General features: G+C 32.8%; 3 protein-coding genes across 9 annotated transcripts; 2 read left to right on the top strand and 1 right to left on the bottom strand.

Annotated features, from left to right (window-relative positions):
- Positions 1-2,683: 2,683 nt before the first annotated feature.
- Positions 2,684-3,886, top strand: LOC108196571 (CASP-like protein 1). Its single transcript, XM_017363912.2, has 3 exons — positions 2,684-3,044; positions 3,279-3,405; positions 3,538-3,886. Exons 1-3 carry the CDS (start codon positions 2,803-2,805, stop codon positions 3,760-3,762), a joined length of 594 nt encoding a protein of 197 aa, XP_017219401.1. The 5' UTR covers positions 2,684-2,802; the 3' UTR covers positions 3,763-3,886.
- Positions 3,887-4,341: 455 nt separating this feature from the next.
- LOC108196570 (biotin--protein ligase 1, chloroplastic) lies at positions 4,342-15,287 on the bottom strand. 7 transcript variants are annotated; one of them, XM_017363905.2, is made up of 12 exons: positions 15,086-15,285; positions 10,749-10,823; positions 10,515-10,661; positions 9,974-10,232; positions 9,837-9,898; positions 9,607-9,755; positions 8,095-8,215; positions 7,704-7,859; positions 7,116-7,161; positions 6,365-6,437; positions 5,520-5,596; positions 4,342-4,651 (listed from the first exon to the last, which is right to left on the bottom strand). In XM_017363905.2, the coding sequence occupies exons 3-12, from the start codon at positions 10,618-10,620 to the stop codon at positions 4,609-4,611; spliced, it is 1,092 nt and encodes a 363-aa protein (XP_017219394.2). In that variant the 5' UTR covers positions 10,621-10,661; positions 10,749-10,823; positions 15,086-15,285; the 3' UTR covers positions 4,342-4,608. The 7 variants fall into 7 exon arrangements, with proteins under 7 accessions (XP_017219394.2, XP_017219395.2, XP_017219400.2 ...); XM_017363906.2 differs by having other exon boundaries at positions 10,749-10,814; XM_017363911.2 differs by lacking the exon at positions 7,704-7,859 and having other exon boundaries at positions 15,086-15,287.
- On the top strand, positions 13,283-13,838 carry LOC135147897 (small ribosomal subunit protein uS2c-like). The gene is made up of 2 exons (XM_064081935.1): positions 13,283-13,589; positions 13,819-13,838. The coding sequence occupies exons 1-2, from the start codon at positions 13,283-13,285 to the stop codon at positions 13,836-13,838; spliced, it is 327 nt and encodes a 108-aa protein (XP_063938005.1).
- Positions 15,288-16,329: the final 1,042 nt, after the last annotated feature.

The raw sequence follows: 16,329 nt of genomic DNA, 5'->3' as shown, positions 1-16,329 counted from the left end.
TTCTGATAAATTTTTTATAATGACAAACTGAAAGATCTCTATGCAAGTTTTAAATAAAACAATTATTTGACTGGAAAATTTCTTCGCTAAGTAGATTAATTAAAAATTTCGATCACTTCGGCCGTCTGTTAAAAAAACCCTAATGAGAGTTGGCCGCCATTCATAACTATCATCCATCCATCACCGCCCCCTTCTTCCATCAAGATCCACATTCATCCCATCCATCCACTCATCCCGTTTCTTCCAATTCTAAATCTTTAATTTCTATGATAATAGTTTTCAATACATCGAGATCTAAATCCTTTTGGTTGTGATCTTGTTACCGTACCCATCTTTTTGAGTTGTTGATTGTCCCCAATTTTCGGGTGTATGTCTTATTGCGTTTTTGATTCGTTGTCATGTTGCGTTAAGAATGATTTCTACAGTCTATTAAGAGATCTGGGCAACCCGCTTCAAATCTGGAATTGTGGTACATATCGTGAGAGCTCACCTCGCACAACAAAGGATTGTTCAATATATAGGGCATCTGTACCCCCAACAACACTGTTCTATCACCGGTTTTTTTATGTGCGCAGGTCATTTGTGATTCTACTATTTTCAGTGATGTTGGTGTCGATTGGATTGCTCGAGAAACTTTTGTAATCATTTTTATTATCAAGAATATTTATATTCTATTTGTTAAGCAATCTGAAAACAAAGCGGCTATCTGTTTAGCTCGATTTTTGTTTCACAATCAGGTTGTAGTTGTCAGTTTGGGGGTTTGTCTCGGCTGTGTTCTTATGTTTTATGTTCAATAAAATCTTATTGTTCGTAAAAAAAAAAGTTAAAAATTTCCGTCAGTGCAATAATAAAATAGAGAATTAACTTTTTTAACTTAAGAGTGTCAGTTTGTCCAATTTTATACTCCCTCTGTCCCATTTTATGTGACCCTTATTCCTTTTTGGGACGTCCCAAAAAAATAACCTACAATACTTACTATTTTTGAACACTACTTTTCACTATTACATCCACTACTTTCTTCCACTATCTCTTTTCTATAATAATATAAACACTATTACACCCACTATCTTCCTTCACTATCTCAAATCTATTATTAAATATTGATAGGTCCCACCACTTTATCCACTTTTCAACTAAACTTACTACATTTTTCTTAATCTCCGTGAAAGTCAAACCAGCTCACTCTTTTTGGGACGGAGGGAATATTAATTGCGAAGAAATGTCGATTCAATGTGATAATAATTTTCTAAACCACTAACAAACAACGCCCAACTTTCAACTCATATCAATCATGATAGATTTGTGATATGTGATCAAGAGGTTGCCACGTTGCAATGTCAACGTCGTGTAACGCACGTCCCGTGCATGCAACTGGATGTATAAAACATCTACAATCAGTGTCCAAATAGCAGCATCTACATGTTATTGTGGCGGTTGATAACCGTCTCGTGCCAAATCTTTTTGTTGAAAGTCAAGTATCAATATTTCATTTATTCACGAATACTATAAGTTCTTAATTTTATGATAAATTAAATTAATCCTTGACATTTGTACGTGCATGCTAATGCTAATTTCAACTGTTTAAATAAATGGAAACTGTTGTTTAAAAACTTCATGAGAATCGAGATACTCCAATTAAATTAAGGTGGACAACTATAATTCTATATCATTTTATTAATTATTTGATTGACTTAGCAATATAATTCAACATTAAAAATGTTTGCACAATCAAATTCATAAACCATTGATTCTACGCTAGGCAAGTAGCTAATCAAGAGATCGACCTCTCTTTTTTTCATCGACGTACCTCTATATCATTTTACATTAATTATATGTATTTAGATTCAAATTTTTTAGCTATATTGATAGGCTGGATTAAATGATAATAAGCTTGAGCTATATACAATACTCCCTCCTTCCCATTTTAATTGTCCTGTTTTGACTTTCAACGGTCAAATTGACTAATTTTTGACCAAGTATATAGAACAAATTTGTTATTATTTTAAAAAAGTAAAAGTTACATTTTATAATATATTGTATGTACTTTATAAAGATATAATTTTTTTAATTTTTAGAATTGTATTATATGTGTAAATTTCAGTCAAAGTTCGGTCAATTTGACCATTTAAAAGTCAAACTGGACAATTAAAATGGGAAGGAGGGAGTACATAATAATAATTACTAAGTTCTTTCGAAGAGTGAGAATAGATTTAACCCCTCCGTCTCAAAATAGTTGTCATATTTGGTTTTGTGCCGGTCAAATTGACTAAAGTTTGACTGAAATTTATATCAATTGACAAAATAAAAAAAATATGTCACTGGAAATAACTTTTAATCTACTTTAAAATTTAATTTTCAGTTTTTTAAAATGACATGTGATTGACTTATAATCTTTGGTCAAAATTTAGTCAATTTGACTAACAAAAATAGAAATGTCACAACTATTTTGGGACGGAGGGAGTAATAAAACATGCACAAAAATAGAAAGCGTGAAAATATGAATCTCTCCTCAAAATTGGGAGCAGACCAATAACTATATTCATACGGTGTATTCATATGACATGGAGGATAATAGCGTGTTGTGTTGGGCGTTTACATAACATGATAACAAGAAGTCGTCCATTCACATCTCCCATCCCCCATCTCCCCGGCGCCTATAAGTAGGAGTAGCATTATTCAACCCTTTGAAATCATAAACCAATCATAAGCCAACGTACACACGCATCTTCTACTAGTAGTACTATATATATATCCAGTTTCTCTAGCCACCTATTTTCATTAAGCTGAGTATCATCTATTATCATGGCGTCGTATATGACTAGTAGTGTTGCGCCATCAGAGCACAAGAACTCGCCGCCTCGTGCTACGGCCACCACGAGCAAGCAGTCGGCGGTGGTGGAGGTGGCTTTGAGGGTGTTGTTGTTTCTCGGCTCGCTCACAGCTGTGGTGGTGATGGTTACCAGCAAACAGAAGGAGTTGGTTCCGTTTCCGCCATTTGGTTCGGTGCCTAACACGACCAGATTTACGGATACGCCGGCCTTTGTGTAAGTTCATTGCCTTGCATGCTTTTCTACAAAACGCACGTCCACATCTCAGTTGCGAAACAATTTTATGTTAAGTTGTGCACTTGTGCTAGAAGCATATATTAATGACATAAATAATTTTAATTAAATCTCCACCGATTAAAATATAGACGGTCCTCGTGTATTTCTTATAACAATCACTATTTTATACTATAGTTATTTTTACTGATCAATTAAAAATGTAAAACACTGCAGATACTTTGTAGCAGCACTCTCCACAACCGGCCTGTACAGCATCATAACCACCTTGCTCAGCATCTCTGCAGTGTCAAACCCAGGCTACACAAAAATTTTGGCTTTATATATTGTTGCCATGGATGTGGTGAGCATGCCTTCTAATTTCTCAAACGTCTAACTTATAAATGCGTAAATATATGCATGGGTATTATACTATACTATTCGAGCACAATGGATATATTGTTTTGAAACTAAAAGTTTGGGTGAAAAAATGCAGGTAATGCTGGCAATTGTAGCATCAGCAGCAGGAACTGCTGGAGGAGTCGCTTACGTTGGATTTCGTGGAAATTCTCATACTCGTTGGACCAAAATCTGCAATATATATGATAAATTCTGCCAACACTCAGCAGGCGCCATTCTAGTATCCTTGTTTGCTGCCATTGTTCTCATCTTGTTGATCTTGCACTCTGTTTTCACCATGTATCGCAAAATTCCCAACTAGAGTACCATCTGTCCGTCATTTAGGAAATCGACTTTGTGTTGGCGTGAATGTGTGTTAACTGTACTGTGTTTCCGTGAATGTCTGAGCAATCTTTGATAAATATGAACATCCGGTTTGTTTTTAATCTTGTGGGTGTTGAACAGATTTCTAGAGTCATTTGATTTTGATTCGAGTAATCTGGTCTTAATTATGCTTGTAACAAGGTGTGCATGAGTTGTGCTCCTCCATGAGAATTTTTGAATATATATTTAAGTAGTCTGAAATAACTAATGCGTGAAAATGGAAGAATTGTGAAATGAGAGTACTTTTACAAGATTTAATTTATACACTTTCATGATGAAAGTTTCATCATAATATATGTAATTTTACGTGGGGTGCTCAATTTCAGTGCAACAACCTTTGGGGCCTTTCGTAGTCAGAAAAACAAAGGCCACATATACTATGTTCCTATCCAACCATAAGGCCGCATTTGGTGGTTCACCATATTAGCGTATTGGATCACAAACAAAGTATCATTATGATTAAAGATGAAAAAGAAAAAACCTTTCTACACAAGTTCACAATGATAAAGACACATACTTCGAACTGAAATACAAATCATGTAGATCATTATTAAATAGCGTACGGAAGATATACAACTTTAGTTGCAGCTGAACAAGAAATTGTAAACATTTAAATTTCAATCAGATAAAAATTTGAATTGTAAAATGATGTGCTTGACCAAAACTCAATAAAATATGGTATAGACTTCAGAGCAGAAAAGATTTTGACCATGTATAACAGATAAAGAAGGATTATACACTGATAAACAAAATGAAGTTGTTGGTATATGCCACTGAATCTTGCTTACGCTAATTTTCTTCTGATAAGGCCTTTGAAGAAGTCAAAACTGCATAAACATAGTAAAAAAGCCCCATTATATATTTAGAATGATGTAAAGAAGATGGAGATACATATATACAAGTAGGGATAGGATCAAATAAAAACTTTTTTAAGTTATAAACTTACAAACTTTTTTTTATTCTCCCATCGTATTGATCCTTAGTTATAACATGTATCCATGTTAAAAATTCTTGAAAAAACATCACAATTTATAATTAAAAAAAAAACGCATAAATAAATTGCTCATTCAACACATTTGTAACTAGGGTTCAACATCAGGTGTAAAACACTAATTATCATTAGTTATATAATACGTTTAACTTAGTTCTTACATTGAAAAATTAGTTTATGTACTTCTCCAACACAATTTTAATCGATGTTCAACAAAATATCTTAAAAAAATGTTGAACTCAAGTTATATATGTGTTGAACAAAAAAAGTTTGTATCAGAACCCTCCCCTGTACAAGTAATCAACTACTTTTTAGAAGTAAATACTTCAAATTCATTAAAGATGTTTATAATCCATTCAGTTTTTAGAAGAGATTGAGTTGGCTTTTACAAATCAATTGGGATAGCCAGAACTACTAATGCTAATTAAAATGCGTGCCAAACTCTCGTCGCCCAAGGTAAAAAGATATCTGAATTAATCTGTATATACTATGTCACATGATGAGTAACATCAGTAACTTTTATATTATCTTTCCTACTCAGTAAACTAATAGCTTCTAGCTTATAAATCTAATAATTATTAAGACACTTAACACAACTATTATCCTCAATATTAAGCAAACATCACAAACATATTATAAAGTTAGCAACAGACATGCAAGCTATTACACAAGTAATGTATCAAAAAAATATTACAATATGATACCTATTGCCATCTGGGTGAAGCTCACACATCTGATTATCATCACCTATCGCTAATAGATATCCTGAAGATGTCAAACCCTAGAAGAAAGAAAGAAAAGGTTGGATTCCAGTGACACTAATTCATATTGTAAATATCAGGCAACACAGATAAAAGTTAATAATAAATATGACTCGAAATTATAACAGGTATCAGCCCATAATAAAAGATTAAAAGAGGCCATTAGGTTATTAATATCTTCTCCAAGGAACCCTATATAATTGGGAATATAACAAATGAGGAAAGTTGCATCTACATGATGCGACTTGCTCCTAAAGAAAAGGAGTATTGGCTTATACAAAATCTTATATGGAAAAGGTAAAGTCTCCTGAAAGTACATCAACGTGATTCCTATAACAGAATTCTGTTTCTCTCTCTAGGGTTTTTATCTCTGTTAAATTTCCACCCTATCATCTATCAATCTGTACCTGTTTCCTACTTGTTTCAAGCCTTGATCAAACTATAATCTCCTCTTTCAATTCTTGATTTACTCTCAAACTTATAGAAAAACTCTAGAACATCATAAAATCAGAAAATACAAGTCAGATATTCATTAATTCATTGATTCCTGACACATGCTCCTCTTACTTTCTAGTACGTACATGTGTGCAAGATAACATTTTACCATGTTCCCCCAGATTGTCGTTTCAAAATCACCTAAAGTGGAATAACTTTTATCTAACGATATAAACAACGAAACTAAGAATTAGGTTGCACTCCCTCGTTCAATCAAATGTGTCTGGGTGCCATTCAGACAACAATCTCTGGTATGTTATTCCATAGTTGTACATTTGATGTATATAACTCACCTGAATGGTAACCATACTTTGTCTTCCATGGTCCTTGTCATCATTCTTTTCCTCTACAATGACCCTCTGACCACTGCATGCATTCACCAAAGTATTATCATGAACCTCAATTATACATTTAGAAAACAAATTTGATATATCTGTATGTTTGCCAAAGTGATTAAAAAAAAGGAAAAAAAATGTGATGTTTCATTCCATAAGAGTAAGTATTTGATGCATTATGCATATATGTCTATCTTTTAGTACCTTATAGGAGAATGCCTAGCATAGACTTAACATTTGTACTATAATATGGGCTTAATATCCTTTTGACCCTTAAAGTTTATGACCGTGTATCCATCAAGCCACCTAGGCGTATCTCTCCTTCTAAAGAATCCTACATTACCTTGCGATTGTCTTTTCTGTCCCTAAGATATATACCATTATACACATCTATCGTAGTATAAGGGTCAATAGGTACAAATCCCGTAACTTGGGGGCTAAAAGGTATAGATTTAGACTTTACGGCTTGATGAGTAAATGTTCATTAAATTTATGGGCCAAAAGGTCATTAAGCCTATAATATGTCATGTAACAAAATGTATAAGCATATTACTACTGAGTACTGACTACTCATAATCTTATATTAGCCAAACTTACACGACAAATACAATTAAATGGTGTTTCTGCTGCTTTGAAAAATAAAAAGCCTGCATACAAATGAAGCAAGCAACTTGATGAACTCAAAAATAGATTGTATACTAGTTTATACCTATGTAGCCATGTCTTGTAGTATAGCTCTTCAAGAGGTTTGAATCCTGAAAGATTGCAAACGAGATTATTAATTTCTGCGGCATTCAGCATCCAGAATAACAATATAATAAAATCTAAACTATTTGATTATTTGACCATTATATCAAAAAAGAGCCTATGACTTTATAATAACACAGATTCATGCGACTATGTCGGATCTCTAGCAAAGAGCTCTTTTACTAGAGTCCTTCCTACAGCCTAATTTAGTATACAAGAAGGGACTTTCCCACAAGTCTATGCATATATTATAATAACAGGCACATCATTTGATGATACAAATGATTAGTTCTCAATAAAAATATAGGATATACACATATCATCATTCCACTGCTGTGTAATTGATTAAATTTACATTAGGAAAGATCTACTACTTTTAACGGATATTTTAATTAATACACAAAGCAATAGAGTTCGTTAAAAACAAATATATTAAATTCTTGGAAACAAATGACGATGATTTTTAAGTAGACAATACGGGGACATGAAAGACTTGAAATGAGAATGTTGCAATTTTTTTGAAAGCAAAGGCACTAATTTTGTAACTAACCTTGAGTTGCAAAAAGATCAAAAAAAATCTCAAACTTATTGAAGAAGGCGGAAACAATATCTTCCCGCTGCAGTTGGTAAGAAACTGTAGTCAACTTTTTAAGGATGGCATTTAAGGATGTAGTCGGTTTCTCATTATCAACATTCAAACCTAATCCTGTGAGACATCGAAAACTGAGTTGGTAAATTCAGTTGAAGCTCTTCACATCTATAACAGTACTCTCACAAACTCTGTACGTCTAATAAGTAATAAAAAAACGCAAGGGTGCCAAAAAAATTGAGACCATTATATCATAGGTTTCCCCTTTTACTTCCAGTAGCCAACCTAATCCATCCAAGTATGGGAACATTAGTTTGTCTATGTTTGCAAACTTTGATGGAAAGAAATTTACCAGCACTAACATTAAACTTCTTTGATCTATAAGTCGATGTGCACAGGATGCCTCCCACTTTAAGACCATCCAAGTACAAATCATTGGGCCACTTTATTCTGACATCAAGATATGGAACACCCTGAAAAGTTATATAACCCCAAATACATAATATCAGCGTCGTACTTTGGCATCAATTTAGAGCATCTACAACAGATTAGCTATATGATAGCCGTAAACTATAATTTTAAGGAATGTGCTACAAAAATCCACTCCAACAAAGTCCTAGTCATTTCCTAAGTATTAAGGATCCACTTTTTATTCCTCATAAATAGGTAATGGCCAACCCATTCCTCATTTAGTTTTTAATGATCAAATATTCACCTCTCACATTTTGCGCACTCTTTCCCACATTTTTTCCATGATCTTTTCGTTAATAGATTTTGAATTTAATAGAATAATAATAATAGGGAACACAAATAGGGATTATTGTTGGAGTTGTCATTCAATATAGAGTCCTCATTTTTTAGAAATTGAATTGTTTATTATATATTTAAGGAACCTCACTAGGGTACTGCTGAAGATGCTCTTAGAACTCTTTAGCTTCATGCATCAGGGACTTAATACTAAGTTGTACGATCTTGTCAGGACAATTGTGCAATCGCAGAAATAGATTCTAACTTCAGAGTGACAGCTTTTAAGGCTGGACCATTTGTAACTACTCCGACTCAAAAAGTTAACCAATTTGAGGAAAAGAGCAACAAGAAAATTGACAATTTACACTACATAAAAAAGTTTAATTGATTAAACAAGAAATTCACACACACATCACACATGCACATATCAAAGTCACTATGTTTAAAAATTAATGGTGTTACAATTTAATTGACTAGCTTCCTCTCCTGCATTCCTACCCTATATTACTATGACTCTTTTGCTTAGGTTCCCGTACTCATGTCCGACACTTGGACTTGGACACAAACTTTTTTCATGTCATACTGAAATGTGGACATTTTGACCAACTTTTGATAGAAAATTTTAATTTTTTTTCTTCTGAATAGAAGTTTAATGTTTAAATTTTTATACAGAACAAGCAAATTTTAAACAAAAAGTTGTAAACCTATACTTTATATGCACCTTAAAATAGAAATGCGTGTCAAGCAGTGGAAAAAAAGTGTAAAGAAATGAGAAGTACAAAGGAAGTAATATATTATGATGTGTCCTACACGTGTCCAAAAATAGGACAATGTTCCCGTGTCTCAAATTTTCAGATTTTTCGAGTCGACACTCGGATATGTATCATATCCGACACTTTGTACCCGAGTCTGAGTAACATAGTTCCTACCTGTAAATTGTCACTATATACATGAACTGATGCATGCCATTCGTGCTTATCAGAAGTTGCATATAAATTTAATAATTTATAACTTAGGGTACAAGGAAAAAAAGAGGGCCAATCAGTTAGTGGATGTTTCACTCAAATTTATTAGAGCTACATTGAACTTCAAACAAAATGATAAAAGAGAAACTTACATCTTTAGTGCAGACATCATTTATAGCCTCTGTCATAGCAAGACTCACGACATACTGTACAAGTGGAACAATTCTACCATCTTCCATTTGTATTGTAAATGAAAACATAAGACAACCTTTTGGAGATTCCCAAACATTCATCGAGCGGCCTGCAAAATAAGGACAACTATAAGTAACACACATATGACATATCATTTCTTTAATCCAAGTACATGCAATTTACTCCACACCTCGGCCTTTATATTGAACATCAGCAACACATACTGAGCCAACAGGAAGCTCTTCAAAATTTCTGGTCAAAAAAAGAATTCAACAGCCACAGTAATAGATATTGAACTACAGATTATACACAGAAATCATTACTTACTTTGAAACAACATCATGAGTTGAAGGCAAACGCGGAGACCAAATAAGAAACCGTCCGAAGCAGGTAGTTGAAAGAGAGTTCATATATGAATTTATTCGAAAGGATTCTTCATTCAGAGACTCTTCATGTAAAAGCAGCGAAACATCCCGAATGTCAGGGAGTTTGGGGATATTGCTAGCTTTCATATAATTAGCCAGTTCCTTGTCGGCAGCTGATTTTCCAGCAAGTACTAAAATACAAGTGGATTCGGATTCCATAGCTGAAACGAAACATCAATAATAATAAGATAATCAAACACACAAACTTGCTTGTATCGATAATTAGTCACATTTATAAACATATCATCCCAAACAGAACACAACAACATTCATATAATAGCATGAATTCAAAACTTATCAAAAAACTAAGTAATCAATATATGTACAGGCAAAGCATTGGAAACAAATAATAACATTGAATTAAAATCAAAAGTATCATTTACTTATTATTGTGAAAGGAAAAAAATCAAATAAAAAAAACAGACATGTGTGCGCTGCAGTACCTGAAGAAGATAAAGAGAAAGGTTTGGTGGTATTATGATATAGGAGTGGTAGAGAGAGAAAGTGAGGTGAAGATTTTAGAGAGAAAAAGCGGGGGGAAATACGCATTCCGAGAGGGTTTGGAGACGGAGATCATCAAATCTTGACCCCTAGTTGCAAAATATGATAAAAATGTGATGATTAAATAAATTAGAAAAATGTAGTATAATGAATGAAGTTATGTTAATTGTGGATACCATTCTTTTTGCTTTCTTCGAATGCGAGGATTTTGTGATGAAAACACAATTCATATATCATGATACCTGCAAATACTACACAGACTATATTATTTCTTTTCATCAGACGAACAAGCCGAACAATATAATTAAGCATGTTTTCAAGAAAATGAAAAATTAGTCACATCTATTATTTCCGTGTGTGAAGCACGGGCATATTGCTAGTAATAACACTAACTTCATTCATGGCTGTTCAAAGCTCTGCTACTCAAATTAATCAGTTCTAAGGCTTTCCTTTGAGGTTGATTACCCATATAGTTTTTTTAATCATGTGTTTGTTAGCAAGCAGAACTTTGTATGTAGTTTCTCTAATTTTGTTTTCCATCCGATACAACTCGTATCAAATGCAGAGAAAATAAAAATTTGGAAGGGAAAGCAAGATTTGCTAGCTTGAATACACACCTTGGCATTGGTATGTCTACTCGTATGTGTTTTAATTCTGTATCTTTTGTGCATCCTTGCATAAGATGAATTTAGTAATGTGTGCAGATTATTGTCTTTTACTCTGCAAGCTTCCTGTAGAATGTAATTTTGTTGTTTATAGTATTGGATAATAACTAATGTTCTTCACATGAATGACAAAATAAAAAAAATGATCTTTCAAAGATGGTGTTGTAGTTTTCCCTTTGAAAATTGTATCTGTTTTGATTGTTGGTCAATTTGTGAAGTTTGTACTTTCATAAGTGATGTTGCTCTCTGATATGTATTTGGTTTTTCACAGCTTTATATCTGGTGATAAATTAATGGCCATAGATGTTGCAAACTTCACAAAAGCAGAAATATGTCCTTCATTTACCTCCACTGGTTGCAAAATTAGAAATTGTTGTCATTTCAGCCATGATATAGAAGGCTTTTAGTATGAGGTAAAAGCAACATCCTGAACAAAAATATTTTTCCTGAGCAACTCTTTGTTTTGGGTTTGTGTTCCTAAAATGCAGAAACCAATAGACAGGTGGTCTAAAATATAAAACTATCTTCATGGTGCAAAAGCTAAATTCTGCAGAGTATGCAGGGTAACAAAATAAGTGATAAGATTTTAACAATCATGTTAGGGTTAAGTTGCCAAAACAATTTTATAATCTACAAGAGTTATTGATATATAAAATCCAGGCCTTGTATCTCGTGCACAAGCCTTCTCGTGCAAAATCCTGGCCTTGTATTATCTTCTCTTAATAAAAAAATTATTAATTTGTCGACATGCATGTGCCTTAAATTGTCTAGTTTTTCATTCGTCATGACATAGCTAAACACATCTAGCATGAAAAGAATGAACTTTTATGTGGATACCAGGAAATGTAAGTCTATATTACACTTATATACCGATTTAAATACTTAAATATCATTTTGGATGTTGCTAAGAGAAGGTTCCATCAGAACAATTTTTATTTTAGAATAGGGTTAAATGGCGTTTTGGTCACTCAACTGACCGGAAACTTTCAATTGGGTCATCCAACTCAAAAAGCTATCAGTCACATCATTATACTCTTAAAAATTTTCATTCAGGTCACTGGCCGTTAAACTCCGTTAAAAATTTGACGGAAAGCTGACTAAGCGTAGTGACTTGGCTTAAATAAATCCACCGTGGCGTGTACAGTCAGCTAAAGTGGCATTTTGGTCACTCAACTGACTACAAACTTGCAATCGGGTCATCAAACTCAAAAAAACTTTCATTTAGGTCACTTATCATAATATTCGTTAAAAGTTGAAAAAATAATAATTAAAAGCTATTATGCAGCACCTTTTTTTTTCTCTCTTGAAAATTCCGAAACTTATCAACAATGAAACAAATACACACAAATAAAATCAATAGCTTCACCCACAAAAACTTAATCTTTGTTTATTACTTATCGTTGTATATATCTTGAGGCCATTTTGGAAAAACTCATTAAATTTTTTATGGACTTTTCTACAATGACCAAAAGATTTATAAAATGACAATAGATTTATAAGTATGAAGTTTTTCCAAAATGGCCTTAAGTTATATAAAACGATAAAAGATAAACAAAGATTAAGTTTTTATGGGTGAAATTATTGATTTTTTTGTGTGTGTATTTGTTTCATTTATTAATAAGTTTCGAAATTTTAAGAGAGAAAAAAGGTGTTGCATGATAGCTTTTAATTCTTTCTTTTTTCAATTTTTAACGGATATTATGATAAGTGACCTAAATGAAAGTTTTTTGAGTTTGATGACCCGATTGCAAGTTTGTAGTCAGTTGAGTGACCAAAATGCCACTTCAGCTGACTGTACATGCCACGGTGGATTTATTTAAGCCAAGTCAGTACGTTTAGTCAGCTTTCCGTCAAATTTTTAACGGAGTGTAACGGCCAGTGACCTGAATGAAAATTTTTAAGAGTATACTGATGTGACTGACAGCTTTTTGAGTTGGATGACCCAATTGAAAGTTTCCGGTCAGTTGAGTGACCAAAACGCCATTTAACCCTTTTAGAATACCCTTGTCTTTTTTTTTAAAAAAAAGAGGAGGGTGTGGGGAAAAATGACAAAAAGATATTGGAACATCGATCTGGAAGAGATGATGAAGGCCGGAGTTCATTTTGGATATGATACTAGGAAATGGAATCCTAAAATGGCCCCTTATATTTCTGCAAAGCGTAAAGGTATTCATATTATAAATCTTACTGGAACCGCTCGTTTTTTATCAGAAGCTTGTGATTTGGTTTTTGATGCAGCAAGTAGGGGAAAACAATTCTTAATCGTTGGCACGAAAAATAAAGCAGCTGACCTAGTAGCATGTGCTGCAATAAGGGCTCGGTGTCATTATGTTAATAAAAAATGGCTCGGCGGTATGTTAACGAATTGGTCCACTACAGAAACGAGACTTCGGGTTATGTTCCAAGAAAGAGTCAGATCCACTACTCTGGACCATTTCTTACTGTTGGCGGGAACAGTTGAGTCAACTTTTGTAGTCATATTTGTGATATATTGATAAAGAGATAAATGGCTGCTCATCGTAACAATTATGTTTTCTATTTGGTTTTACTCATTTAAGTTAACAATTGTTTTAATGTGCAGGAAGTTTTTCAAGGGATTGATGAAAAACATAAGAAAAAGCTTATTTCTCTGGAGATCTTCACCAATAATTCATAGCTAGATTGAGGTCTCTAGCTAAAGAAGACAGTGGTAACTACTCTATGGAGCCACCTACTCTGTATATAGTTGCTTGCTATAACTAATGTCAGTTCCCCACAACTTTGTGTACTAAGTTGATGCATCAGATCTAGTCCACTGTGAACTATTGTACTAAATGATTAGTCTGCATTTTTCTACTTTAAAACTTTGTTTGATAATTTCAACAGCAGTTACTAATATAATGTCAATTATAGTCTATGAAGCATGAGTGCGGGTGCGGGTGTGGGGATACGTGGTGCGGGGATACGGGAATTCGGCAAAAAAAAAAAAGGGGATTCGGGTGCGGGGGGATACGGCAAAAAAAAAATTATTTAAAATATATATTTTATATATTTAGATATATAGCTAATTAACAAAACAGTGGAATAACATTCAAATCCAACAAAATAGTCAAATCTACAAGTTTATCATAGTTAATAAATAAAAGACATAATATTCAATCATCTTGGATTATCACAGCTTCCATCTCCGACTCATCAAGAGAGAGACTCGCTATCTCAAGCTCCTCGGCACCATCTAATGGATCAAAGTGGTCACCCCCAACATCCCACAACCTTGTCTCTCCTAGCAAGTATTGGGGACTCTTCCTAGAAAGGAGTCGAAGATTGTTGTGCACATAAACTAAGTCTTCTACCCGAGAAGGTAGTATCTTATTCCTTCTAACCGAATGAATAAAGGAATAAGTACTCCAATTTCTTTCACAACAAGAAGAGGAGCTTGGTTGGCCTAATAGCTTCAAAGCTATTTTCTGAATATTTGGAGCTGAAGCTCCATGAACAAGCCACCAAAAAAAGTTCGAACACTCTAACCCACCAACACAAAAACAGCAAATTGCATATTTAATAAGTAATATATTACATAACTAAATCACAACACAAATCACAGCATAGTGCCACAAATCACAGCATAGTGCTACCCATTAAATAAGCCAGCAACATCTCAGAAGCCAAAGAAAAACCCATCTTTATACATATATACAATAGATACAAGCTGAGGCCACAAAAACGTAAACAAATTCGCAGCAAACTAAACACAATGAAATCACATATATACATACAAATATCATGTATGTATTTGTATCGCGGAAGATGATAGAAAGAGGATGAGATAGAGGAAGATGATACATAGAAAAGAAATAGGAGTGAAATACCTGTAGATGGCGGCAGTTGGTGGCTGAATTCGTGAATCGCGATGGCTGAGTCGCGGTGGGCTGAATCGCGATGCTCTCTTCTTCTAATTAGGGTTGAGTCATTTTGGGGGAAAAGATAGAGTTAAATACATAATGTGTTAGCTCCGTTAAAAGAATGCCTCGACATTCTTGTTATCTCAGCTGGGTGAGCCTTGACAACAAGTTTATAAATTTTAAATTAGCGCAGCAGTAATAAAAGGACTCTGCAGACAATAAGGCATACTCATACACATTCATTTTAATTGTTTATTATTCATATACATATATTATTTCTGGTATTAAAATTTGTGAATCTTAAAATAAATTAGTAAAAAAACTTTTATAAATTTTAATATTTTATATTAAAATTTTATTTAATTTATATTTCCTTAATGATGAAAACTAATATTAATTATTTAGTTTAAATTTAATTAGTTTACATACTTTAAAAATAATCAGAATTAAAAAATAATTATAACCTTTATACACTCTAATTATTTTTTAATATTCTTAATTCAGATTTATATACATCTGCAATTAACTCAAAAAAGTTATAATTTTAATTCCTATTTATGAGAATCTTGAACAATAATTTGCATATACGGACAAAATATTGATGAACTTATTACATAAATAATTATTATTTAAATTATTAAATTACTTATATTTGTCCAATCATAAAAAAATTCCTACATCAACTATTTTCATATTAAAATGATATATTCTATTTGTTACGATTTAAAATAATAGTCATTTTGGTTTTTGCCTCTAATTTGAGTTGTTAAAAAAAAAATTACTTCCACACATAATTTTTATTAGCATATATATTTTTTTTAAAAAAAGAAAAATTGGAAAATAATATACAAAAACTATGTTTTTTGCACTGTAAACAAAATCACGTGAACAAAATCAGAATGACTATTATTTTAGAATGGAGAGAGACATACTACTTCTAAAATATAGTCGGTCTCATACAAGTAAATGTCTTACAATTTTAAGAAATTTAATTTTTATTATTTTAGCCAACTATTTAAACAACGCATCGAAGGCGGTCAACAAATTTTAAACATTTAATATTTTATATTATTATAATCATCTTAGTCAATCTCTTGCTCTTGTCTATGTTATACAGTTAAAATCGAAATATTAAAATTTTAGTCGATCGTTATTTGACCTAAGGTCTCCTTAATTTATAATATATTTTAATACGTTTTTTATTATAATTA

Source organism: Daucus carota, chromosome 7, assembly GCF_001625215.2.
Source record: "Daucus carota subsp. sativus chromosome 7, DH1 v3.0, whole genome shotgun sequence".
In the NCBI taxonomy this organism is placed as follows: Eukaryota; Viridiplantae; Streptophyta; class Magnoliopsida; order Apiales; family Apiaceae; genus Daucus; species Daucus carota.
Note: the sequence above shows the minus strand (reverse complement) of the source record. Positions and strands in the feature narration are given on the sequence as shown.

Excerpts from the sequence above, each read along its gene's own strand:
- LOC108196571 (XM_017363912.2), top strand. The coding sequence starts at position 2,803 with ATGGCGTCGTATATGACTAGTAGTGTTGCGCCATCAGAGCACAAGAAC. Across the intron at positions 3,045-3,278 it reads ACGGATACGCCGGCCTTTGT|ATACTTTGTAGCAGCACTCT; the intron begins GTAAGTTCATTG and ends AAAACACTGCAG. Across the intron at positions 3,406-3,537 it reads ATATTGTTGCCATGGATGTG|GTAATGCTGGCAATTGTAGC; the intron begins GTGAGCATGCCT and ends GAAAAAATGCAG.
- LOC135147897 (XM_064081935.1), top strand. The coding sequence starts at position 13,283 with ATGACAAAAAGATATTGGAACATCGATCTGGAAGAGATGATGAAGGCC. Across the intron at positions 13,590-13,818 it reads TAATAAAAAATGGCTCGGCG|GAAGTTTTTCAAGGGATTGA; the intron begins GTATGTTAACGA and ends TTTAATGTGCAG.
- LOC108196570 (XM_017363905.2), bottom strand. The coding sequence starts at position 10,620 with ATGCGTATTTCCCCCCGCTTTTTCTCTCTAAAATCTTCACCTCACTTT. Across the intron at positions 8,216-9,606 it reads ATGATGTCTGCACTAAAGAT|GGTGTTCCATATCTTGATGT; the intron begins GTAAGTTTCTCT and ends ATAACTTTTCAG. Across the intron at positions 5,597-6,364 it reads AAAGTATGGTTACCATTCAG|GGTTTGACATCTTCAGGATA; the intron begins GTGAGTTATATA and ends TCTTTCTTCTAG.